The sequence below is a fragment of the Dryobates pubescens genome, chromosome 20 (genome assembly GCF_014839835.1).
Source record: "Dryobates pubescens isolate bDryPub1 chromosome 20, bDryPub1.pri, whole genome shotgun sequence".
Classification (NCBI taxonomy): Eukaryota; Metazoa; Chordata; class Aves; order Piciformes; family Picidae; genus Dryobates; species Dryobates pubescens.
Genome location: NC_071631.1, coordinates 13,538,782 through 13,564,918, shown reverse-complemented (window position 1 = coordinate 13,564,918; position 26,137 = coordinate 13,538,782). Strand labels below are relative to the sequence as shown.

The 26,137-nt window shown below is 50.7% G+C and overlaps 1 protein-coding gene across 1 annotated transcript in view; it reads right to left on the bottom strand.

The window, feature by feature from the left end:
* Window positions 1–110: 110 nt before the first annotated feature.
* NPLOC4 (NPL4 homolog, ubiquitin recognition factor) overlaps window positions 111–26,137 on the bottom strand; it is a 34,368-nt gene continuing 8,341 nt past the window's right edge. The window contains exons 5-17 of the mRNA XM_054170989.1: window positions 25,107–25,155; window positions 24,234–24,328; window positions 22,845–22,968; window positions 22,082–22,261; window positions 20,076–20,162; window positions 17,885–17,956; window positions 17,059–17,185; window positions 14,802–14,962; window positions 6,553–6,624; window positions 4,510–4,605; window positions 3,397–3,513; window positions 2,060–2,162; window positions 111–1,737 (exon numbers count right to left, since the gene is read on the bottom strand). Coding sequence (XP_054026964.1) covers window positions 1,580–1,737; window positions 2,060–2,162; window positions 3,397–3,513; window positions 4,510–4,605; window positions 6,553–6,624; window positions 14,802–14,962; window positions 17,059–17,185; window positions 17,885–17,956; window positions 20,076–20,162; window positions 22,082–22,261; window positions 22,845–22,968; window positions 24,234–24,328; window positions 25,107–25,155 — 1,441 coding nt within the window. The 3' untranslated portion in view covers window positions 111–1,579. The remainder of the gene's footprint in view (window positions 1,738–2,059; window positions 2,163–3,396; window positions 3,514–4,509; window positions 4,606–6,552; window positions 6,625–14,801; window positions 14,963–17,058; window positions 17,186–17,884; window positions 17,957–20,075; window positions 20,163–22,081; window positions 22,262–22,844; window positions 22,969–24,233; window positions 24,329–25,106; window positions 25,156–26,137) is intronic.

Below are 26,137 nucleotides of genomic sequence, written 5' to 3'. Positions count from 1 at the left end.
CAGAGCCGTGGGCAGGGGATGGGGCGTCAAGTGCCCACTGATGGGGTACAGCATTTACCTCGTCACCCTGGGGGTACCCCAGCCCTGGCATGGGGAACAGAGTGCAGGAGGCACAGCGCTGACTCATTTCAGGTGCTTTTATTCAACGTTACTTGCAGACCCTGTGCTCGGGTCGGTCTAGTCCAGGCACTGCAACACTGCTGTGACCCCAACACCAGCAAACCCCAGGGGAAAAGCAAACCGCAGCCTGTTAAGCCCTGCAGTGGGGCTGGGCAGCCGCTCTGCTAACACCTGTGGGGGTACCAGGGCTCCCTGCCATGCTGCCTGCCCAGAGAGGGTAGCGACAATGCTATCCTGACACAAGATGGGGCCTCACATCTTCTGAGGCCAGGAGTGGTGCCCCAGGGATTTAACCAAGGCCTGAACCCATGGAACCAGGGCAAAGGGTCTCCAGACCAAGGTAGAGCTCCTGGGGCACCACAAGCTGCCCCCTCTGCAGCCACAGCAGCCTGGCATGGGACAGCCTCCCCACTGAGTCTAAAAGGGAAGTGAGAGCAGGAAGAGCAAAGTGTGTCCCCCAGCTCTGGCTCTGCATGGAGGAGGTCGTGCTCCCAAGGAACATGGGCACAAGGGAAGGTGCCAGGTGCATGGGCTGGCTCCTTTACCCAGCCAGGACACATGGGGAGGTGCCCAAGTTACGTGGCTTCCCCTAGCATGGCTGTGCTACAAAGAAGGGCACAAGCTGCTGCCCAGAGCATCTTGTACCTTCCCCAGCAGCTGAAGCACTCCCTGGGGGGTAACAGGGCACACAGGGTGAGGGACACCCCTGCACAGCCTTCGCAGTGAACAGGCAGGACATGGGGTGTGCCCAGCCGTATGCCAAAGCATCTCTGCCACACCGAGCATGGCTCAGCACCATGGGAGCAGTGCCAAGCCAAGAGCTGGCACATGCCCACCCCCTGCCTGGTGCCAAGGAGGGGCCCGTTGTGCTCTGGGAGCGGTGCCAGCACACAGGGCCCAGCCTGGCAGAGCTGCCATCTGGCCTGGCGCCGGTAACAGCCGTCTGCTCGCTCTGCCCGCGCCGTTTAGCGCTGAAGCTGTCGGCACGTGGGCACCCACGGCTGGGAAAGGGGAGCAAAGCTGCGGGCAGAGAGGTGCCAAAGCCTCCCCACTGCCTCCGTGAGGCTGCTGTAGGCAGGTGAGCGGGCAGGGAAGGAAGTTGCCCTGGCTGGATATAGCACCCAGGAGCCCAGAGCACCCCCCTGCAGCATCCCCAGAAACCCTGAGTCCTGCCAGGAGCAGGCTCAGACAGCAGCTGGGGGTGCCTGGGGCCAGCCTGGCCACGCAGGGCGAAGGCTGAGGTTAAGCATTGGTTCACCAAGGTAAAGCCAGGGTGCCAGGCTCCAGCTGCAACTGCAAGGGAGCGAGGATTAAGGGGGGAGGGCTGGAGCCACCCCCTGCCCAGCTTCACACCCCAGGGCGGGGGATGATGGGGGGTGGGGAAGCAGAAGGGAGGACGGGGAAGGAACAAGCACCACTCCTGCTGCTCAAGGGTTTACTCTGGAGTCTGCCAGCATGGCTAGGTCCGGGGCAGGCTGCACATCTCGCAGTGGTCCGTGCCGGGCTGGTTCATGTAGGTGCAGTGCTGGCAGGCCCACATGGCTGCTGAGGCAGCGTGCGTCGAGCCGCCCATGGCACCATAGTCCTGCAGTCCTGAGATCTGGACACCGACTGTGCCTGCCAGAGAGAGAGCCCAGTTAGGGCAGGGGGGAGACACTGGCAAAGGCCAGGTCCCTGCTGAAACCCAGAGTCCATTCCCTATCCCTGGGAGCCTCCCTGCTGAGACACTGCCCTCACCCTGAGGCTGGTGCCCAGGGGAGGTGGTGGCAAAGGTCACATTGCAGCCCCCCAGCCCCATTCCCTGCTCAGTGAAGTGGGAGCTGCTCAGTACCAGGGAACAGCTTTTCCTTTCATCAGAGCCTCTGGCAGCCTCTGCCCAGCCCTGGCCCAAGGGATAAGAGCACACCCTCCCCCCAGCAGAGGGTCCCCCCTTTCTTACTGCAGAGCTGCTCGATGGTTGCCCACTGCTCTGATTTTTTCCAGGTCTGGGCAAGCTCCTCATTCTTAGTCCTCACAGCTTCCAGCAGCAAGCTGATGCTGTCCTGGAAGTGATAACAGGGGAAAATGGTACTGGACCAGTGCCAAGGCTGGAGCTGTGATCAGGGAAGTAACTCCTTGTCCACCAGCCGCAGCAAGACACAATCTCACCATGGTGGGAGCTGGGAGTGGCCTCTGGAGAGCATCCTGTCCAATCCCCCTGCTAAAGCAGGGTCACCCACAGCAGGTTGCCCAGGATCACAACGTCCAGGCGAGTTTGGAATCTCTCCAGAGGAGACCACAATCTCTGGGCAGCCTGCTCCAGGGCTCTGGCACCCGTAAAGCAAAGGTTTTCCTCATGTTCAGATGGAACCTCCTATGTATGTGCTCACTGCCCCTTGTCCTGGGCACCTCTGAGAAGGCTATGGCTCCATCCTCTTGACCCCACCCTTTAGATATGGATCAGCATTGAGAAGATCTCCTCTCAGTCTGCTCTTCTCCAGGCTCCTCCTCCTTCTCCCCAGGACACTGAGACTTCCCTCGTCAGAGATGCTCCCCACAGCATTCAGACATATCCCTACATCACAAATTCTTCCCTTTCCCCTGCCTGGAAGGGGTCCTCACCCGCAGCCAACCACTGCGGTGCCCTGTGCAGACCGAACCTGGACTCCCAGGGGTGCAAATCCACCACACTGGGGCACAACTGCCCCCAGCTCCAGCCCCAGCCTGATCTCCAGCTGCCCAGGGTCAGCCCTGCGCAGGCGCAGTCGCCCTTGAAGCCTCTGGCACACACATGGCCTTTCTGGCCAGCTCGCACCGGGACAGTCCGGCAGCGCAGATGTGAACCGGGGGGCCTGGGCAGCTGCCAAGCCCCCAGTGCCCGGCCAAAAGCGGCAGAGCTGCACAGCCAGGAAGTCGTTGGCCTCATGGAGATGGGGGCGGGGAGGGAGCAGCTCTGATCTTGCTATCGTTCCAACAGGAATTTCTGATGCTGAGATAGTTTTAAAAACTGTTTCCAGCTCCTGGAGCTGCAGCCAAGTTGGCTCTGTCCAGTCTGCGACCGCGCTAACAGCCACCCCCCTCACTGCTCCCAGCAGCGTGGCAGGAGCTCTGCGACTAGCTGAGAGCTTTAGTTTCACTTCTTAAACCTACCAACAGCTCAACCTTGTAGAAGAGGTGTTCGGCCAGAGGGGACATGCCTGGGAGCAGCAGGCTGGGTCTGTCACCTCCAGGCATGTCACTGACAGCCCAGGAGGAGCTGAACCAATGCTGACGTGACCCTCTCCCCCTGTCACGTACCTGCAGAGGCATGACCTCGTTTGTGACCAGGAAGAGCAGCAGATGGAAATCGGAAATGATGTCCAGGAAGATGGAGGAAGTATTTTGGGACAGGTATGTGGCCAAGCTGTGGAAGTCCTAGAGAGAGGGAACAGTAATAAAGAGAAGTCCCTTCCCCCACTGTGATAACTTTATTTTCCTGTCTGGATCCACTGACAGACACTTTAACATTCCTGTCTCTCTTGGACATCATCTGCAAAGTGCAAAGACCCTCCTGAAATTGGATCCCAGACCCAGCTGCAGCTAACAACATCCAGAGAAACAAATCTTTGGGCCTACACTGGCTCCAATATACCAGCACCTGAACAACACCCCTGTGTACAGAGCAGATCTCAGACCCAGGAGATGCTGAGCAGACCCCAGGCAGTTGAGCTCAAAGCCCAGTCCCTAAGGACAAGAGACAGATGAGGACAAACCATCCCCTTCTTGCCCATCCTCTCCTCTTTCTTGGCTCTTGAACATCCTCAGAAGTGAGGACCAACACTGTTGCTGAACAGCAAAACCTCTTCTGCTCTGCTGACAGAGCCACAATGGGCAGCAGCCCATTCCTCGTGATGACTTCTGGAGGAAGCCTCTGACATCTTCGACATGAGAAACGAGCTGTTGCTGCTCTAAAGCAACTCGAGCCTTCTCTGTGCTGGCAACGTGAGCACCTCGAGCTGTCCGGCAGCTGCCCCTGCTCAGGGCTCTGGGCCTCTGGCAGCAAAAGGTCTGACTTTTAAAAATCCTTATAAAAAGGAAGAGGAGTCAGCGCTCCTGCAGCTGGAGCAACAGACCCTAGTCAGGGAGAAGTGGGTCCTGTGCTGTTATCATGAGGCTGGAGCCCCCCAGCCTCTCTGTGGTGCTGTCTAGGTGGCACAGAGCAAGCAGCCCTGGTCCCTGTCACTGAACAGCCAGCTCATCAGCACGCAGACACTGCTGCAGGCAGCAAGGTGCTTGGCAAGTGCTTGGCTGAATCATGAGGAGGTGATTTAAGGGCACAACCACAGCTGTCCCCCTGCAGATAGCAGTGAGAGTGAGGAAGGCAGATGAGCCATCTATATGAACATGGCTTTGTTAGGAATCACTTCTCACCTGAGTTTCTCCCAGCACATCACGGTTCTCAATGGGGAATGGATTTTGAGAAATAGAAAAAGTGTAGACTGGATCCTTGGGGAAAGTCGTAGTAATCTGAAAATCCAAGAAAGGAGGATCAGAGCACTGACAGTGAGAAGCAAAGCTCTGGACAGAGCTTGGCCAGGAAGGGCATGAGGCAACTACAGCAGGGATCTTCTGATAGCTTTCAGCATTTCCGGCGATATTCCAACCAGCTCCTAGCAACCCTTTCTAACAGAGCTGGAGGGGAATGTACTGAGCTCGCCCCATGCCCAGCAGCTGCTGCTTGGGGTACCACTCTTAACACCAAAAGGTGACAGGTCACAGGGTAGCCAGGGGACTGTGCTGCTCCATTCAGGGCTGGAACGGGTGCCAAGAAAAAACTATTGCAGTTCGCTGAACAGAGTCACCCTGGGTACGCTCACCCTGCCTCCTCTCTGTGCCAAGAGGACAGGGAATGGGATAACCCAGCATTGTGCCCTTGCTACTGAGCTCATAAGCCAGTTTTGGACCAACTTCTGATCTTTAAACCAGTCCTAATTCTGGGGATTTTGAAGCTTTGGTGTCAAGTTACAGAGTGTTAGGCCCTGTGGGTGAGGCTCTTTCTAGACAGAGAAGCAGAAACACCTGCCAGGACAGGACCAACTGGAACAATGCCTCTCTTAAAAAAAGAAAAGTGACAAAACAAGATGCTTTGAATATGCAGCTTTCCAGCCTGCTCCCAAATGTGTGTTGCATCAATCTGTTTTCATCTTCATTACACCCCAGGTAGCCCAAGAAACAGATGCCTTTACTACGGGAGTAATAAACATGCCCAACACTGCTGGCTGGCACAGGGCACCCGAGGGCTCTGCACAATGGGCCCCTTGTTCTGGACACGACATTTCACCGTGTGAGTCACACATCCCAGTGCCAGCTCTGCCCCAGTGCTGCTCTGATAAGTGATACACACAGCAGATAGTAACTGGGGAAGAAGGACAAGGCAGTGGAAGCCTCCCGGCTGCCAGCTCCCCTGTGCCCGCGGGATGCTGTCTGTGCCAGGGGCAGCTGGACCAGACAGGTTGCTCCGGGTGGATTTAATAGTTGTTGGCACCACCTCAAACTCCAGTAATATCAGCTGTCATCTGAATTATTTGCTTTCCTGCCTTCCACACCGTAACAGTTTTCTTTGAAGCCAAAGGGCAGAGCCGTGCCCCAGTGCCTGGCAGCGCTTGCTCACGGGCAGGCATCAGCCCTGCCCCAGCCAAGCTGTGCTGTGAGCTCACTCCCCCAAGAAAAGGCATTTCTGTAACACCAACCTGGTCTGCTGAGTCACTAAAAGGAGAAGGATTCTTAATTGCTGCTAAGAGAGAGACAACTGGAGATTTCTAATTAGCGAGGTAGTGCCCAGCACACGTATCCATGGGGCTGGCTGCATGGCTGCGTGCCAGCTCGCAGCTGAGATAAGACACCAGGCAGTGCCTTCCTGGGGAACAAATGTGTTCCCTGGCACCACACTGATCCCATGGAGCACTGCAGCTACTCCACAGCACACCACCGCTGGCCCTCACTGCTAGGCATGCCTGGCAGCAGAGGGGCAAGGAGGAAGAAAGAAAAACTCTCTTGGAAGTCATCTATAGCTGTGCCTAGTTTGAGTGGCCAAGGCAGCCACCACAGAGAAATGTGAGCAGATCAGTGGCATGAACTGGGCTCTAAACCCATCAATGGATGTTTAACAAAACAAAAAATGATCAGCAGGTTATAGCTGGTACAGTGGGAAGGTTAAGGCAGTTTAAGTAACTTAACCTATAATGCATAACTTTATTTCTTCCAACCAAACAGCCCAAGCTTCAAGGTCAATTTTATCTGCCAGTGGCTTCTTGGTAATTAAGAGCTGAGCTTGGGGCAGTTGTTTTAAGTTGGTCTTCCCACAAGATTTGACCCTATGCTTAGACTTTGCTTCTAGCCACTATCTGAAACCGCCAAGAGCTTCACTCCACCCTGGCCATCTCCTGCTGAAAGCAAAGTGCAGTGAATACTTACGTCTATGATTAGGTACTCAACCGGGAGTGGGCGAGCCAGCTGCGTGATCTCATTGCCAAACTTGTCTATGTCCTGAAAGAAGAAGAGTTTTATTATTCCTCAGGTGGAAGTGGTGTGAGGCCTGAGGGATCCTGTCCTAGAGACACCCACACAGGAGCCTGGAGATCCTCAGCCCTGGCAGATCACACAGAAGATCCTGCCTGTATGTGGCTGGGTGCTGCAGAGCTGCACAGTTTCCTGCAGCTCCCTGGGCCTACAGGAAGGCTGGAGAGGGACTTTTTACCAGGGCATACAGTGACAGGACAAGAGGTGATGATTTTAAACTGAAAGAGGGGAGATTGAGACTAGATCTAAGGAAGACATTTTTTTCACAATGAGAGTGGTGAAACACTGAAACAGGTTGTCCAGAGAAACTATGCCTTGAAGTGGTCAAGGGCAGCTGGGATGGGGCTCTGAGCAACCAGATCTAGAGGAAAGTGTCCCTGCCCATGGCAGGGGGTTGGAACTGGATGACCTTGAAAGGTCCCCTCCGACCCAAACCATCCTGTGATTCCATGATCTCCATGACCAAGGACCTCTGCCTCCTCATGAGCCAAGGAAGCCCGCGGTCACAAACCACCTTGGGTCTCGTTCTCCCTCAGTTATCACCACCAGAGAGGTGCCTGGCGTCACCTAAGGCGTGTAAAAGCAGAACTGTCACAGAAGGGAGAGACAGCACCACAGCTGCTTTCTCAACCAAGACAAAACCTGACTTTCTGCATCCCACTCTCGCTTGGGAATTGGAGACCTTGGGTCCTTTTTTTATACCCAGACCTGAAGAGCCAGCATCTCACAAGGCATAAACTTGTTTAGCGTTGCCAGACGAATTGAACATAAAGTTTAATTAGGGAGAAAAACGGGCAGCATATGTTCATTAATCACAAAATGACAATTAGACGTGATTTATGTCAAACACGCCGAGTTCAAACACAGCCTCAGAAATAAATTCATGAGACCTGACACTTTTCATTAAAGATTCTGTAAGAGGGGGTTGTATTTTCTACCTAAATCATCACTTAACATGTTATAAATCATTCGCTCAGCCCCATATAAATCATACGCCCATAATTTCCAATCAGGGCCCTTACATTAAAGTTACATTTACCGAGCTCTCACAAGTCCCAGCGGGTGGAGGCAGACCCAGAGCTGCCACACACCAGTGGAGCCATCACCTCAACACCTTGGTGGCGTTGGGGGACCTCAATGAGAAGCTGTGACCCCCACTTCTCCGGCAGGGTTGCGAACGACGTTCCTTAGGGTCTTCAGGGGTGCTTCTCGTGGGTTTGAGGGGCACTCCTCGGGCTGAGACAGCAATCCCCATGCGCCAGGACAAGCTGCCCATGGCCGCCACCCTGCCATCCCCAGTCCTGGTGTATGCCACTCCCCTGGTTTCGTTCCTATCGACACAGCACAAATATGTGGGCGGCAGCCAGCACCCTGCTCTCACGGGACATGGTCCCAGCAGGCTCTGGCACGTTGTTCCCCTCCAGGCAGCAGCCCCCTTTCCTGAGCCCCCTCCCCAAGCAGCCTCTGTCCCCTGGAACGGTTCCCTTTGTAAAAAAAAAACCAACAAAACCAACAAACTACAAACTCAAAAGCCCCAAATCTACCTTCCAGTCTTTGAAGCTCCTTTAAAAAGCAATTCTGATAAGGATCTTTTCTCCTTGAACATGACAGGTTGTTGGGCCCTGTGGTTATTTCAGCAGCGAGCCTGGTGGCTCGTGGCCTCAGATCTCTCTGCCTCTGACAGGAGCAGGAGGAGATGTGGAGCCTTTTCAGGGAGATCACAGGCCCTGAAAGCTAACTTGTTTCTAGATCTCAGTGATACCACAAGAGGCAGGAATCAAATCCAATCAGACCGAATCAGCTTCCCAAACACAATCCTGCCTCTGCAAGAAAGAACCTGCAACAACTCACACATAATTAGCCCATCTGGAATTCATTTTGAAATCTAATTAAGTTCTAATATGCAGAAACATTTTTCCAGCACCTGTTCGGTTTAATCTCTGCCTCTGGGGATTTCCACGTTAAATGCCTCCTTTTTAGTGTCACACTGCTGGGCCTTCAAGATATGAACCAGACCATTGCTACCAAACTGGAACCTCACTCCCCCTACGCTGAGGACATGTCCCAACCCTGCTCCTCTGCAGACAGAAAAGCCTCCCTGCAATGCCAGTGCTCTTCTCCAACCCTCCCCACCCCCCCATTTTATTAGGCAATTATGTTTTAAAGGCCTTAACAAATGTCAAGCTGGAAGAAAGACATCCTCATCCTGAACTTGGCCCCAGTACGCTACTGCTGCAGCCCCCTCAAGCTTGAGACCCCCAAAGCCATTACTGATCATCAGTAACCATCGCCAAAGGGAGGCCAGGAAAGGGTTAACAAAAAGTGCAATTATTTGGCTCCTGGTCAAAAATCAAGCAGCAAGGCCTGGAGGATCTGGACAATGAATCATCCTGAAGACAGGAGCAAACTGGAGCTCGCGTGAGGCGCTGGGATTAGAGCTTTTGGAGCCAGGAGCTGCAAATGGATGAGGTCAAGCAGAGAAGAGGCCAGGTGCCCCTGGCCGTGTGGCACACCTCTGTGGCACTGCCTGATGGCTGCAGTGGGAAAGGCTTTGGGGTGGCCTTGGAATTTTTGATAGAGGGTGAGGGGAGCAGACAAGCCAGGAGCTGTCAGAGCCAGAAGGGAGGCTCCTGCTCCATGTCCCAGGCTGGACAGCAGTCAGCATCCCACAGTGTTAACATCCCACGCTGTCAGCATCCCACGCCATTGTTCTTCCTCACGAGTTCACTCTGTCGAAGTGCCCGTAGAGCTGAGCAGCTGTCTGTGCTTTCTGTGTGTTACAGCAGCCCTGCTCTTCCTGCTGCTGATTTCCAAGAGCTTCACTGGGCAGCTCTGCCCCCTCGCACAGAGCAGCTGATGCACAGAAACAAAGCCACTTTTCTAAGAGCAAGTGATAGGTCAGCGAGAGTTGAAACCCTTCTCAGGAGACTCCCCATGAGCTAATCAAGCATCCTCCTCCCTAGAGCAGCTGGGACATTTAAGGCTAAGAAGGCTTTTCCAGCCCAGCCCAAAGCAGCACTGGGAGGAGGCCCATCAGGGGAAGTCCTTTGCTGCCAGTGAAAACTCCCTGCAGAAGCCTCCACGCAGCCTGGCTATCAAGTCTTCCCTGGGAAGAGGATTTCTAAGTGAATTGGGTGGAAGCAAAGTGTGCCACACTGGGGACAGCCTGGCTCAGGGGTCCTCAGCTTTAATAAAAGCAGAGCCCTGGCCCAGGGCTCTCCCAGGGCCACTGTGAACAGATGACAAGACTCAGCCACCGCCTCAGCTGTGGTAAATGCAGCAAGAGCACGAGGAACTCTGTGAGGGCAAAGGGCTCTTTCCCAACACTGGTGCCATTGTAAAGGGTTTTCATCTTACACCATCCCAAAGAAACTCTGGGGGAATATTAAGGCAGCTGTGAACCACAATTCATTGCAAGGATGACATCTTCATGTTTGCACTGAGCTGACATAAATACCTGTGATAAGAGACAAAGGCAGCCAGTCCCAAAATCCAATTATTCAAGTGCTCCAAAGGGTCTGCAAACACAGCAATCTCTTTCCCCTATTCACTGGGAAACTGAGACACCCATGAACCTAACAGTGGAGCAGAGTTAGGCAATGATGCAGCAATGCAAAGCTAGGGGCTTGGCAGATTGACCACAGGGAGTCAGGAGTGGGTGGAGAGCGGGCACGGGGTGCAGGGAGCGTGGCTAAAGGAATCACACCTGGCTGGGCACTGAGCACCACCTGCAAATAACTTCAGCTCTGAAAAATCAACCCATGGTTTGCAATGTGCATTCTTAGTGCAACTACAGTCAGTGGGGTCTAGAGTACAAGCCTTGTGAGGAGCAGCTGAGGATACTGGGGTTGTTTAGCCTGAAGAACAGGAGGCTCATGGAAGACCTGCTGGATCTCTACAACTCACTGAAAGGAGATTTAAAGCTGGGTGGGCTTGATCTCTTCCCCAAAGTAATAAGTGATAGGACAAGAGGAAAAGGCCTCAAGTCATGCCAGGGAAAGTTTAGGTTGGACATTCGGAACAGTTTCTACTCCAAAAAGGTTGTCAAACCCTGGAAGAGAGTGCCCAGGGCAGTGGTCAAGTCCCCGTCCCTGGGAGGGTATCAAGGCTGTGTAGATGTGGTGCTGAGGGATGTAGTTTAGTCGTGCACTTAGCAGTGTTGGGTGTAACAGTTGGATCTGATGATCTTAAAGGTCTCTTCCAACCTAACAGATTCAAAGATTCTATTTTCTAGAACCAGGGGGTCAGAGAAGGCTGCTCGAGGGCAGAGGACAGGGAATGGAAAATGCCCCTATGTGATGCTCAGCTGGGCTCTCCCTCATCCGGTTGGGAATCAGGGTGAAGTAGCCATTGCAACATTGTCATCTGTATCTACATAGAGAGCAGTGACCTCTATTTGTGCATCTGTGCCTTGACAGGTACAACTCCTTCATGAGTTTCATTGCGCTGAACTGGCCAAGAAGTACATCCTGGTTGTGCAAGACTCCAACTGGAAACTGTGCTGTGCTGTGACGCTTCACAGACAAGCCAGGAGGCCAAGGTGGGCGTTTTCCTCCTCCTGGCTCATCTTACCTGGAGAGGCATTTCACAGCAAAGCAACTTGTAGTCATGGCTCCTAAAGCCCTTGGCTCCCATGCTACATCAGAGTCCAGCCTTCGTGAGCCAGGAAAGCAATGGCCACATGTAGAAAGCTCACACTGCCAATTCCACCAGGGTGGTTCCTCTGAGCAGCAGGGCTAGTGGCCAATGTAAAGAGAATGGTAAAGAAATACAGAAATCACAAAACCAGAAGCTGAGGAAAAACATCTTGCCTGCAGAGATGGGATAATGCTGCTGCCATTTCCAAAGTCATTTCCATTGGTGTCATTTCCAAAGAAAGAAGCCCATCGAGGTGAGTCACGTTCAGGCAGGATTAACTGCAGTCCCAGGGGGCCTGGCAGTCCCCGTTCCTGCTCCACAAACTCAAGAAGGTGCAAGCTGTGGAAAACCAGCTCTGACCAGAGCCAGACAGTCCTCTCCTTCCAGGCCCCTCTCTCCCTGTGAATTCCTTGAAGCTGCAGCTCTCCTGCCTGCAGCATCACCAGCTCAGATGCATTTTCTGCTGTTCCTTGCTGAAATAACAACACCTACTGCCAGCTGAGGTACAAGACAGAGGAGGTGCAACGTGACTGAAGCGCAGCTGTTGGCTTACACTGCACTAGAGATGCCAACAGCAGCACCTTTCCTATTTGCAGCGCTGAAAGTGGATCTACTGCTGAGGACAGATAGGGAAGTTGAACGGATTTTGCCTCGCATCTGGATACAGAATTGCTCTATAAATACATCTGCACGACACAAACATTGGCCTTCTGGTTCTCATCCAATTAGGATAAATTTGTATAGCTCCTTTCATCCTAAAGGGCTTTTCAAATGACTATTTGCATATCACACAGAAATAGCTGTATGGACTTTTCCTTCCACCACTGAGAGCTGCTCGCTCTGAGGCAAAATGCAGCAACCACCCAAAAGTGCAACTTTCTGCCCACAGCCAGCTCGGGGGGGAGCACAGAGGGGAACCTCCGCGTTGGAGACCGGGGACAAAGCTGCTCAGCTCTTGCAGTTTCAGCAGAAAACAAAGAGCAGGGTGCCTGAAGCAGCTGTCCTCCGCCACCAGGCCAAGCACCAGGCTCCTGCCTCTCACACTGTATTTAACCAAGGTTTTGACACCATTGTTGTCACCAACCCAGTAACTATGAGGTAGTGTCTCTGACCTCAGGCCTCGCAGGTTTAATGAGACCCCAAAGGTTTGCAAAGCCAGGAGTGACTAAGCTTTCCATTCATTTGAGAACATTACCAAAAAAAATACAAAAAGTGAAGAGATCCTCCAGCCAAACACATTTGAGGCTGAAGGACAATTCCATCCGCCCAAAGCAGTCCTCAAGCCTTCCTTGAGCACATCATGAAAAAGGCAATTAGGGAGAAGTTATAAAACACATGAAATAAGCTGCGGCCCGACCCAGTGAATCAGTGGCTGATGGAAATTTCCACCAAGGGCTGGAGCCATCAGTTAGCATTTTGTTTATCTCCCTGCTTTGGATTATGAAGGGGACTTGAAGATCTTCTGGGAACACCCACCAGCTTCCTCCTCCTCCTCCCAGCAGCTGGGGTGGCCCACATGTGGGACAAAGAGCTGCAGGACCTCCTGCAAGGCTGCACCCCGGCTGTGGCACGGCGCAGGCTCCGCTGGAGCGGGTCTGAGGCACGCCAGGAGATGATCTCATCTCCATCTTCAGGCCAACCCTTGCACAACTGAGCTCTGCTCTATCTAAATCGGACCTGGCTTATCAGCTCTGAAGAGCAGGCTGGCTGTGTGCTAAGGAAAACCACACCGATCCCATCTACCTGTCCTCTGAATTTAACCAAGAGGTGGCCCTCATTTTCAGGTGGTGTCAAGAGAAGCAGCATAAAGGGGTGGAAGAGGAATCACAGAGTGATTCTAATTCACCCAGGCCAGCATTGCCTGGTCTCAGGTTCAGGGCATACAGGAGAATTCTGACCAGCTCTATTTTTCATTGCTCATTTCAGCTGTCCCAAACAAAGGCTGCTTTGCTTATAGAATGATGGAATGGTTTGGGCTGGAAGGGACTTTTCAAGGCCATCTAGTCCAACCCCCCTGCAGTCAGCAGAGACATTTTCAACTACAGCAGGTTGCTCAAAGACCCTGTCCAACCTGACCTGACTGGCCAACTTGTACCAGTGTTTCACCACCCTCACTGTAAAAATTATCTTCTCTCTCTTCTAAATCTCCCTCTTTTAGTCTAAAATCATCACCTCTTGTCCTGTCACAACAGGCCCTGATAAAAAGTCTGTCCTGGTATTTCTTATTAGCCTCTTTAAGTACTGATAGGCCATAAGAAGGTGTTCCTGGAGCCTTCTGTTCTGCAGGCAGAGCAATCCCAAATCTCTCAGCCTGTCCTCATAGCAGTGGGGTTCCAGCCCTCAGATCACTTTTGTGGCCTCCTCTGGACTTGCTCCAACAGGTCCCTGTCTTTCTTGTGCCTCAGCACAGCTGGACACCAGAGGGTCTCACCAGAGTGGAGTATCCTATGCTTTTTAATGGACAGCTTTAATGCAGGCAGCTGAGAGGGCTGGGAATGTCAGACACAGACAAGAATGAGATAACTAACTCGGGTGATGGATGGCTAATTAGTTGGCAAGCAGCACCATTAATTAATTCCTCTGTCCTTGCTCACAGGGCACCAACACACACACACACATCTGAGAAGCAGTGCTATTAGCCTCCACAGAGATCCCATGCCCAAGTTTCTAACTCAGCCCTGCAGGTATGTTGGGGCTGAAGATCTCCAGAAAGAACAATCAAGGAATAATGACAGCCCATTCTTCACCAACGAGCTGTACTGGCAACTGCTGCAGACAGGTTACACGCAGTGCTCTTGTGTGATACTTCATGGAAGAGCATTTTGGATCTGCTTTGGATGCACATCTCCTCCTCTGCTCCTCAGGATCAGTTTTTGGAGTTTACTGTCTGACTCAACAACAGGACTTGGGCACAGAGAATAACCCCAGAGAGGATCAGGCCCTGCTCCTGCCCTTGCTCTGAAAACTTTCATTGCAGAGAAGTGTGCACAAGGCTGATTGTCTCCTCTTGCTGCATGAGCTACACTCTCTTTCGCTGCATCTGCTGCCCACTTGGTGCCTGGAAGTGTGTTGTACATGACTGAATTCCTGGCACCACCCAAGGACCCCGCCTCTTTCAGCACACCACTCGTGCTAGCACACATCGTACGGCTGCGCAGTGAGGAGCTGAACTCAGCCTGGATTCAGATCAACGGAGGAGCGTGGCAAATGCTGCCAACAAATAGGGGAGAGGAGGTGGATTCAGAGCACTTGACACAGACTCTTGGTGGATTGCTGCAGACCTCCTTTGGAAACTGGATAGCCAATGGCTACTGCAAACAGAACAGCAGGTTTACGAGGGGGAAACAGAGCTTATGCAATTACTTTGCAGACATGTGGTGAACGGTTACTACTGAAAATAGCTCAGACCTCAAAGACATCCTTTCCTGAGCTGGCCACACTCATCTCCAGACACTCAGCAGAGCTGTTTTTTTGCAGCTCCCCCACCCCAGGCACGCAGCCCTTACCTTATAGAAGACATCAGGCACATACTGCTCGCTGCTGGACTCCTTGGCATAGCCCAGCTCCGGTGCATCTCGGCAGGGCAGCAAACACTCATCCCGGACCAGTGCCATGCACTGATTCGAGACCTGGTACCCTTCAAAGTGGACCTGGTTGTCGGGACCACCTGGAAGAGAAGAAGTTGGTTCAAGATCCCACATGAGATTGCCCTGTGTAACTGGGTGGTTAAAAATCCCTCACCAGAGTGATTTGCCTGCTCTATCTCAGAGAGGCACGAGCTGAAGAGCAACGTTACGTGTGAGGGTCTTGCTAACAGCAGAGAATCAAAGAATTGTTTCGGCTGGAAGAGACCTCCAAGATCATCCAGTCCAACCATTGGGACATTCTCCAAGATCAAACTGCATGGGAAGTATTTCTAGGCAAGAAATATTCCCTCTACATTCTACATTTATTTAGTAACACACAGTATCACAGCTAGCCTGACAGGGCAGACTTCTGAGCAACAGCAAAGCTGCCCTGTGGGAAGGCACCTGAGAGCATCACTACTCTCAAAAACAAAACCCAGGCACACAGCTCTTGTGAGCTCTGAATTTCAGTTCCAAGCTGCAGATTGAGGGTTGGTCACTGAGTCATGCCCAGGCATAAGAAGAAAAAGTGTCTTGCCAGCCTGTAAATGGCTGGCTTGGTGGAAATCTGACATGGAAAGTGGAAATGAAGAGCCTGGCTCACTGATAGATCACATGCTCAGTGCTTTAATTTGGATAATGTAAGCAACATCAGGTCAGATGTCATTAGAATACAACTGGAAAGAGATGATACAGACAGATGGTAGGAAAACGTTACTATTTCCAAACCTAGGAATTCAGCAGGGGATAGGAATTAATCCATGCAGAGGATTTAAAGGCAAAGTTGATGCAAACTATCCAAATATATTTATACAGCACAAAAGGAAAGAATCAAGTGTTTAAATAGAAACCTGATGGGCTGATTGAACAGAAGAGAATGGAATTATCTGGAACAGAAAAGAGGAAATATTCATTTTCTCCCCTTTGATCTCTAACCTCAATCACTCACTGCTCCAGAACAAACACTCCCTAGAAATTAAACCTAGACCAAGATAGGCACAAGGCCTGAGAAAAGTTGCCCATCATTTTCTCAGTAAAACACCTTACTTAAGGGGGAAAAAAACCCCCACCACAAACAACAAAACAGAAATAAATAAGTGGAAAAAAGAGACAGTGAGATACAGATCTCTCCAATGAAAGATGGATGTGATTAACAGTCTGGAATGTACAGGCAGCTGTCTGACTGCAGAGGCCTGTTAACAGAAAGAGAGTGTTTTCACCAAAAAAGGCTGTGGGAACACTTACAAATCCTGGGCTCAGAGGAGGGGAATCTAATATCACACTTTCAGTTTTCACACTGGATGCTATTTGGAAGTCCTGTGGGGTTTTTTTGGTTGGGTGGTTTGTTGGTTTTTTTTCTTTTCTTCTTCTTTTTTTTTTCTCATTGTGTTAAACAGACCCAGAAGCCAACGTAGCTGCTCCAGGGAAATTTTAAATGAATGCATGTGTCATCCTGTGGAGAGCAGCAGACTGAACTTCTAGCACTACAGCTCTCCCAGTGCACACTGACATCTCCCAGCACAGCCCAGCACAGCTCATTCCACAGTGCCCCTGGAGAGACAACTCCAAAAAAGGCTAAAAGCAGAGGTGACAAAGCCAAGCGTTTTGCAGCCTTCTCTGTTGTATTCGGGCAAACAATAAAGAAATGTTTCTGTGCAGGGAAGAGCAGCAGCATCCTACGTAAGGGTTTCCCTGATGGTGACACAAGGGAGATCAAGGTCCCTCCTTTGTGCTGGAGCAGCCAGAGTAACTCTCAGCACCTGGCTTGCCGTGGTTCTGCACTGCCACTTTCAGGCAACAGAATTTGAGGCTTAAAGATTTGAAACAGAAAAGTGAGCAACAGTTATTGCCCTGGCTGCAGGCAAAAAAAAAAAGAGCTTTCTGGATCAGAGAGGCTCCAGGTTTGAGCCTCAGTTAAGTTTCCTGCAGGGGACAGGGTAAATAATTGTGGAGAAAATAGCACAAAGAATGAAAAATTGTTGTACTTGACAGAGCAAGGCAAACCCTATGTTAAATAGGACAGATGGGGACCAGGATGCCTGACAGCTTCTGGCAGAGCTGTATAATCTTCTTCTATTAACAAGAGATAATTCAGATGTAACCCAGAGAGCTAGGGCAAGCTGGGGCCAGTGTATACCTGTAGCCACAACTGTGACAAACTTGGATCCAAAATGTCCATCTGGGGAAAGGCGACAGATGTTGGGCTGCTGGTTCTGAAAGTAGCCAGCTGTGATGCACTCTTCTGCACTCAGATAATATGTGTCCTGAGGGAAGAGCAGAAAATGAATACATTCCTGTCAATCAAAAGGACAAGGTGACGTAGCCTGGACCTATTTCCCTGGTCTGCAGCCAAGGCAAACGACCAACACCCCAGCAAACCATGCTTTCATAGAAAGCTGGGGCAGAGACTGGGAAAGAATGTGACGTGTCAGCTCCCCAGCCCTGAGGCTGGCTCTTGCCACCACTGCCCTGCTCCTGGTTCCACCCCCATCCTTACACACCTTTTTTTCCCCCCCTCCTCCCCCTTCTCTTAACAGGGTTTCATTTTCCATATAGGGACATCTTTGATTTTAGAGTTACAGGAAGCCCAGAAGGTCAAAGTTTGAGGCTCACAAAGCCCAGCCCACAGGAACATCCTCTGGCTGAGTCACTTTTGCTCATAGTGTTTGTGCCTCACACCACCTCATTGCCTCCACTCCATTAAACTGTCTTAAACCACCAATTCCTTTGAGCAGGGGGCGTGAAGGAGAGCAGGCAGCTTTGCATCTATCCAAACAGCTTCAAACCCCTACCAGTACTCTTTGAACTCAAGCTTCTGAAAGACCCCATTTCACAAGAATTCCATCCTTAGCCCTGCTCAGTCCCCTTCTTGGCGCAGCCTGTTTATGTGATTGCACAAAGCCTCACACCAGCAGCTGCAATCAGCTGACTTTAGCTGATTTAGCTGCACACTTGCATCTCACCTTGTTTCTGCTGTATCGAACAGTCCCTTTCCGTGTGTCTTCAGAGACTAGATCAGTAAATATCCAGCCAACCTACAGAGAAGTGTTACAGAGAAAGTTGCTTTAAGAAGAAAGGGAAAAAAAAATAAACGCAAAACCCAAACCAGAAGAGCACTTATACATTTTCTCCTAGCAGGACAAGATGTTCTTGGCTCCTCACACAGCCCTGCTGTACGCTGCCTGGAGGAAATGGCTCTCCCAGCTGTGCTGGGCCCATTTGAATCCCATTTCCAGGAGCACCGTGCCAGCTGGCCGGCCACGGGCACCTGCAGCTTTATGTTTCACTATGGAATATTTTTTCATGGAAAGATCTGGAGGCTGCAAGAGGCCTCTCAGCCACTACCTCCTCCCACCCACAGCAGAAAGCATTTCCTATTGAGCATTCAGAGCAGAGCGAGTCGGGAGCGCCAGCGGATGACAAAGCAGCTCACGTGGTCGCGTTGTGAACCTCGCAGTCACTCGTTAAGATCAAGCTCCTCTGCTCCCTCCGGAGCATGATTCATTCCAAATCAGACTCTGCTCTGATCCAAAAACACACATTCCTGCTTTCTGCATTGTTTGCACATAGCAGTATAGATGTGTACACACACACACCCTGCCTGACCCTTTGACAGCCCCCATCGGCCCCCTCCTGACCAGCTCCAACAGCATTAACCCTGCAGAGGAAGAATTGCTGATTCAGAGCCCAGAGAGACAACAATCTGCAACCAGGAGTAAATTACGTTGTCCTCCTCTACTCTGCCCTAGAAAGGCCACATTTAGAGTACTGGGTCCAGTTCTGGGCTCCACAGTTCAAGTGAGACAGGGAACTACTGGAGAGAATCCATCAGAGGCTACAAAGGGGGAAATGGAGCAACTGTCTGAGGAGGAAAGGCTGAGAGACCTGGAGCTGTTTAGCCTGGAGAAGAGCAGACTGATGGGGGATCTTCTCAGTGCTGACCAATAGCTAAAGGGTGGGGGTCAAGAGGATGGGGGCAGACTCTTCTCTGTGGTGGCCAGCAACAGGACAAAGTACAAGGAGCACAAACTGGAATGTGGGAGGCTCCCACTGAATGTGAGGAAAAATCTCCTTGCTGCCAGAGTGCTGGAGCAGGCTGCCCAGAGAGGTTGTGAAGTCTCCTTTGGAGAGATTCCAAATCTGCCTGGATGTGACCCTGGGCAACCTGCTCTGAGTGACACTGATTTAGCAGGGAGATTGGACTGGATGATCTGCAGAGGTCCTTTCCAACCCCCAGCATGCTGGGATCCTGTGATACATGTTAAATCACATTGATTAAAAATATCTGATGGGAGAAGCAGAGGAAAAGCGTAGAAATAAATAACACACACAGAAGCTTTGCTCCAGACCCTGGCAAAAGGCTGCAGATCTTATCTTCAGAGAACAAAAGGCCTCACCACAGATGTTGACAGTCTACTGTACTGAGTCTTTTCTGATTTGTGTTTTCTTTAGCAAGTCAAATCTTGTTTGTGTACATCACACTCCTGCTATTCACATGAAACCAAAAGCTTTCCCCAAACTGGAAAATATGTGCAGGTTTGAGAGATGTCAGCACAGCAGTGGATCCCAACACTCCTACGTCCTGACAGGATGACCAGCAGGCTGCAGGAACAATAGGAACAGAGGGCTGAGGCTCTGCTGCTGCACCTCTAAACCAACCTACAGATTAACTCACTGCAGCCTGCCTGGGCAGCATCAGGAGCTAGGACTCCCACAGAGGGGAATAAAAACTAAGCAGGAGCCTCTGCTCCTGGCAGCGGAGCACAGACTCTGTCAAAAGGAAGAACAAACTCAGAAGGCAACTCCTGCTACATCTGTGCCAAATTAGCACTCACCAGGGAGAGGCTACCAGGAATGGCTCCTATCTGAGAAGAAATAAAAGGCAAAACCTGGTTTCTGCTTCTCTGCTGCTGCCTTTGATGTCATTCATGACAGAGCCTGCTGACATCAGCTGCACAGCTCTGCTAGATGCTTGTGCTCAGGAAAATGCTCTCGTTTTGTTTTCCATACCTAAAAGCCTAAGAGCTACCGACACTTCAGCTCCATTTCAGATGTGCCCAAAGGGTCCTGAATCACCCCGTGGAGCTGAAAAGAACTGCTGATTGCTTTCTTCGTGGCCAAACAAAGACACATGAGATCTGACAACAGCCTAACCTTTCTCAGCCCAAGCTTTGCAGCGATCTCATCCACCACCTCTGCTTTCGGATCGTCCAGGATCTCCAGGCTGTTCTGGGTACCGATCTGCAGCAAAGAAAAACTCACTGGTGAGACTGAACAGGAAAAAAACACAGTACAGGCCATTGTCAGGAGCCAGGCAGAGGATGGAAGCAGAGGCCCGGGTTTCCCCTTCAGCCCTTCCCCTTCACTGACTGGTTTCACCCCAGAGACCTCCTTTCCTCAGACTCATCCTGTCAGAGCTCTTCAGCTCTGTTTGCAAACTAAGCTGGGATTTATGAATGAAAGACTCAGCACTTACAAGCAGGTCACTGCTGTTTCCAAGCCCTTTGGAGAAGGCAAGAGATTATAGAATTTTTTCCAAAGCTCTGCATGTTCAATCTGCCAGTTTTGTTTGTTTGAATCTCTGAGCAGCAGAGAGGCAGAAATCCAGCGAATTCGAGAGCTCACGCCCAGGCCTTCCCCCCACGCTCCGGAAAACACAGCTCCATCTGGGTGTGTTTCAGAGGGTGCAAGGAGATGCCGTGTCAGGCAGAGCAGGGGCTGCTTGCCAGGAGAGCAAAAGCTGCCATGCTTTTACCAGGAACTTCCAAAGCTGGGACTTGACAGCCATATTGAAACAACAGAGGGGATGGCTCTGCTCACATGGGAAAGGGGAGAACTTACAAAAAGGCATTTCTGTTCTCACACACTCTCGCTCCCAAAGATCCATTTGGGTTTTTCGCCACTGACAAATCTGTTGTATTTTAGGCTGCAGAAGTCATCAAGAGGAAGAAAACACAGGACCCACCGCAGTGTGTTTGTGTGCACTTAGAAAAGTGACTTTGATCAGCGGTGAAGAAGCCCTGTGGGCAAACTCATCGTCAAGCTGAGCCTTGTGCTGTGGGCAGAGTGGCTTTTCCACCTCCATTTTCAGTCCTTCAGCCTTTGGGTTCCCCGGGAGGTCAGGCTCAATAGGACCGAGCGTGGCGCCGGTGGTGCCGTGCACCATCTAGTGGGGACCTGCTCTGAAGCACCAGATCTCACCCTCGGGCCTCTTCCAACAAGGCAGCAGACTGCATTTTTGTCTAATTAAGCTGATTAAATTTTCCAAGGGAGTTGATAAAAAACTGAAGCAAGGGCCACAACTTTTTTTTTTCCTTCCTTCCTGGTCTGGAATTTGTTTTCAAGCTGTGTAGTACCAAAACCAGGCAACAAGTGTGGTGAGGGGTTTGGAAAGCAGGTCTTATGAGGCTGAGGGAGCAGGGACTGTTTAGCCTGGAGAAGGCTGAGAGGAGATCTTATTGCTCTCTACAGCTACCCGGAAGGAGGTTGTAGTGGGGCTGGTGTTGGCCTCTTCTCCCAGGTAACTAACAGGACAAGAGGTAATGGCCTCAAACTGGGTCAGGGGAGGTTTAGGTTGGGTATTAGGAAGAATTTCTTTACTGCAAGAACGGTCAGGCATTGGAGCAGGCTGCCCAGGGAGGTGGTGGAATAACCATCCCTGAAGGTGTTCAGAAAAAGTAGATTTGGCACTTCAGGGCATGGTTGAATGGTCATGGAGATGTTAGATGGAAGGTTGGATTTGATGATCTTAGAGGTCTTTTCCAACCTTAATGATTCTATGAAAACCTTGGAAATCCAGTGTCTGTGCAAAATGAGATCCATAATTATGAAGTCTCTGCAGCTTTAAATCATCTGAGCAGAGAGTAATGTAAAACAAAGTGTTAAAATCACAGACAAAGCAAATCTGGGCTTCAAATTCTTTCAGTGGAAATATCTGACAGGAGCACTAAAGACCAATCATAGGACCACAGAAGTATTTGGGTTGGAAGAGGCCTTGAAGATCCTCAAACCAACCAAAACTCATCTTCTCGTGGCACTATCTTCCTCGTGGAGCTGCAGTTGGAAATACTGAGCAAGGTTTCCCAAACTAAAAATGCGTTTTCCACATTCCCTGCTTATCTTTTGAGTCCCCACTTGACACCACAGCACCCAGCCTTTACCTGGGGGGGTTCGTAGATGGCAGCAACCTCGGCGCGGATGCCCAGAGGGATGTCTTTGTGCTCCGTGTAGCGGCCGTAGAGGTACCCGAGGTGCTGGTTTCCTGTCTTCCTCCAGAAGTCGAGGAAGCGATCTGCAATTGTGTGGTTCTCAAACATGATGTTGTCAACATGCCTGTATTTCTGTTTGACAAAGTTCAAGTGTCAGGCCGTCCTCCACTCGCCCCGTTTGCCTTAGCGCCAACACCTCTCCCTTGCAGCCAAATCCTCCCCCGGTCCACAGGGATAGGGGCTTGCTCCCTCCCCCTCTCCCCTCTGCAGCCTGCAGCACTGCTCCCCTGCCCAGTTAAGCAGAAGCCATCACAGGCTGAAGCATGGGGAAGCACTGAGCACCCCACAGCATGCCCTCAGCTTGGCTTCTTTCCTAGGATCCTTACTCCCAGAGCTTTTGCAACTGACAAAAAAGACACTGAAATCTACGAGGAAACAAGGAGATACAGCAGGTGGCCTTTTGGATGCCATGAGGAAACAGAGTGGAGATTCACTGCTAGCGGTGCCAGCTCAGATGTCCTCCACCTTAAGAGGAAACTGACACATTTTGGAGCCCTTTCCTGTAAGGAATGAAGATCTTAGCAGCCATTCCCCTGAGTAATGCCAGCAGGCAAAGGCTTCTTGATCCAAGTTGGCTGTTCTTGAAGCCATCTCTCCAAAAGTAACAGTCCCTTCTCAGCTTTAAGCACAAGGACTCCTGTGAGCTCTGTCTCACCTGCCTATTGAGAGTGATGGCACTGGGCTGGCACTTTGTGCAGATGCCTTCTGGCCAAGGAGGGTGCCCTTCACAGCCTGACTTGATCTTGCAGCTGATGTTTTCCAGGGCAACAAACTTCCCCCTGCAAGAAGGAAAATAGAAGGCTGCTGTTAGCACAGTAAATGCTTTTGGGTCTCAATAAAAAGCTAGAAATGTCACCAAGGAGGCAGAGCAGTGGAGACTAGTGGCACCAATGCCTTGCATCTTCAGAGGATCTCAAAGCAGTCTGCAAACTCTGCTCCTGCAGTCCCAAAGTAATCCCCACTGCCCCTTCAGTGAGAGAGGTCACAGGGCTGATGTGTGCTCCTCAGCCTTGCTCCTGAGCAGGTATTTGAGCAAAAGCAGAGACAGAAAACTCACAGGACCCTGCTTAAATAATTTACACAGCACATGGCAAGAAATAGGGCAAATTAGAGCTCCCTTCACAGGCATGAGGCTTCCTGCAAAGGAAAGTTCCTGTCAAACCTAAGTGTTGCAGACTTGAGCTGCATCTCACAAAGACACTGAAAAAATCCCAGTGGCACTTAGGAACAGGAGGAAGAAGTTACACCTCTGTAAAACCTATCTAAAGGAGCTGCACTTCAGAGCACAGTGCACTCTCCAGAACACCCAAGGAGACCTTTAGATCCTGCACTGAACATGTGTGCCACACAAATAAAGAAATGCTGCTTTCAGGGCTTCCTCTCTGCTCTGCTCTGTCACCAGAGCAGCCTCCACCCCACCATGAAGCAGGACACCTCATTTTCCAGCTGCTGAGTGGTGGACCACAGCACCATGACAAGAAAGGGTTGGGACAGAGCAGAAGCAGGCCCTGAGGAGTGTTACACTCATCTGTCACAGCATCTCAGACTGGTGTGGGTTGGAAGGGACCTCTGGAGATCATCTAGTCCAATCCCCCTGCTAAAGCAGGCCCTCTTCACATCAGCAGGTAAGAAAAGCCTTTGGTGAACAAAAGCTTCCCAGGTCCACCAGTCTCAGTGCCTCTCGGCAAGATCTGAAACCCAAATTTGGAGCTTGGTATAATTAGGGAACCTCTTTCCTTCCATCTGGCCTTCTTCCTCCATCAGTGTTTCCTGGAAGCAATTCAACTGAGACAGCAAAAAAAAAAAAAAGGCAGGCAAAAAATAAGAGCAAAAAAAGTCTTTGCTGATAGTTTTATTGCCATTTTTTCCTTTTCCTTCTACTTCTTTCCTTCTACTTTTTTGCCTTTTCTATTTTTTTTAACATCTTGTTTCTCCTTAGATCTCTTCTCCTCAGTAGCTGTATCTGGTGAGATCTCTCTGTACTTTCTTTCTTTATTTTAAGAAGCTCCAAGCAGATTCCCTTTAAACACAAACATTTCCTTACTTGTCTGCTCCACCGGTCAGCTTCCTGATGTAGGCATGGAAGGACATGTGCTTCACAGGAGGCTCGAGGTGGTTCAAATAATCTTCATCAAAAGGCTGCCAAAAGACACCACACAAAGAGAAGTCGGGGTCAGACACCTGCCTGGTAACACACTGATCACTAAACAAACGAATGTTCTAGAATCAGCCCCACTGCCTCTCAATGTGGAAACAATCAAGAACATTTAGGCTCATTTTCAAGGTGGCTCCTCCTGTGACAGCAACAGTGAGGCTTTGCCACAGTCGGCTTTATAATCACCTCCTGTTTCTAGAACAGATTGGCTCCACAAATCAGAATGAGCCCCAAAGGTAAAATGCTTTTTCTTTTCAATATCTAACACCAAACAAAGAGCCCAGCTGCTCAAACAAGGCCAAAGAACTTCCTGAGCATGCAATGGGGAAGCAGAGGAACAGCCACCCTGGTTTAATGGGGACTTTTAGGGGATTGCTGCTTCATGTCATAAATTTTACAGCTCAGCTCATGGGTGAGTGTCACTAAAGCCACCATCAACCTGAACAATATGTAGTTAAACTGGGACATGCTGGAATCCAGATGAGATCCAGGCAAGAGTGAAGAGGGAGGCAAACTGGAGCTTTTCTGAAGTGATTTCTGTTAAATTCATTACTGCAGAAAACCAGCATTAACCAGAACAAACCCAGGGGCAGGAAGGCCAAGGGCTTTAGTGGTCCTGGACAGATTCCTGGCAGGATTCTGACCCAGAGCTGCCACCTCTGTATGGCCAGCACTCAGGAAAAGCATTTATACTGCAAGAACCTGAATCCAAGAGGATGTTCTTTTGTATCAGTTCCCAAAACACCTTCTTGGGGCTCTTACCTCCAGAGGTACGCAGTGGACACATTTACCCAAGGGGCTGTGGTGACACCTAAGCAAAAAGAAACAGGAGCAGCATTAAATCTTCTTTACGAAGGGAAAAGCCAGACTGCAAAAGCTGCTCTGACAGTTGTGGTGTGGAAGATCTGTACAATCAAACAGCTCCAAGCAACTCTCCAGCCACCAGGGAATATTAAAGAGGGGTCACCACAAGATAAGCTCACATAAAGAGAAAGAACCGGCTTTGGGTTAAATGTGAGCCCCAGGTCATGATCAAACCTTCCTCCTGTCCCTGTGGCTGGCAACTGGCTCTGCTCTCTGACAGCCACGTGAGCAGATGGCAGATCACAGCTTCTCCAGTTTTACAACCCTGTGTTTGGGTTGTGTTTCAATTCAGAGAACTTTAGATCAATGTCACAGGGCTGGCCTGGATGGTTTAAACAAAAAGGATGAATGTTTGAGTTGCCTTTATCAGGCACTAGAGGATGGTCTGAAACAAACAGGGAAGCGTGTGTTTGTGGCACAGATAAAGGCCTGCTTGGTAAAGTTACAAAACAGAGGGGAAAACATCTCCTCCAGCGGCCACCACTTTAAAGAAACCCCAAAACAACAACAAAATCCTCCCCACACCCCTACCCCAGTGCTAGCTTTCCAAGACAGGCCTCTAGAGATGAGCAAGGATGTCAGCTGTCTTAAAATGGATGAGATCCAGTTGCAGCATTGCTTTTAACGAAGTCCTGTGGTAGATAATGTACATAAAGGACCACTAAAGGCTGCTAATGCACTCAGCCAACACCAGCACCCCTTTATGTTTAGATTGATCCGTGCTGACAAACACAGGAACAAGCCCAGACACACTTGTTTTGTCATAAATATCCACCATGGTGCTTTGGCTCCCTGCTAGGAACAATACCTTCATTTATTCTTTTGAAAAACGGGGTTGAGTTAAAGACAATGTTTTTGCCATGGAGTGGTGGCTTTTGCCTTTATTGTTTCAGTAATGTGACATTTCCCTCCTTTCTCATCAGCCTGAA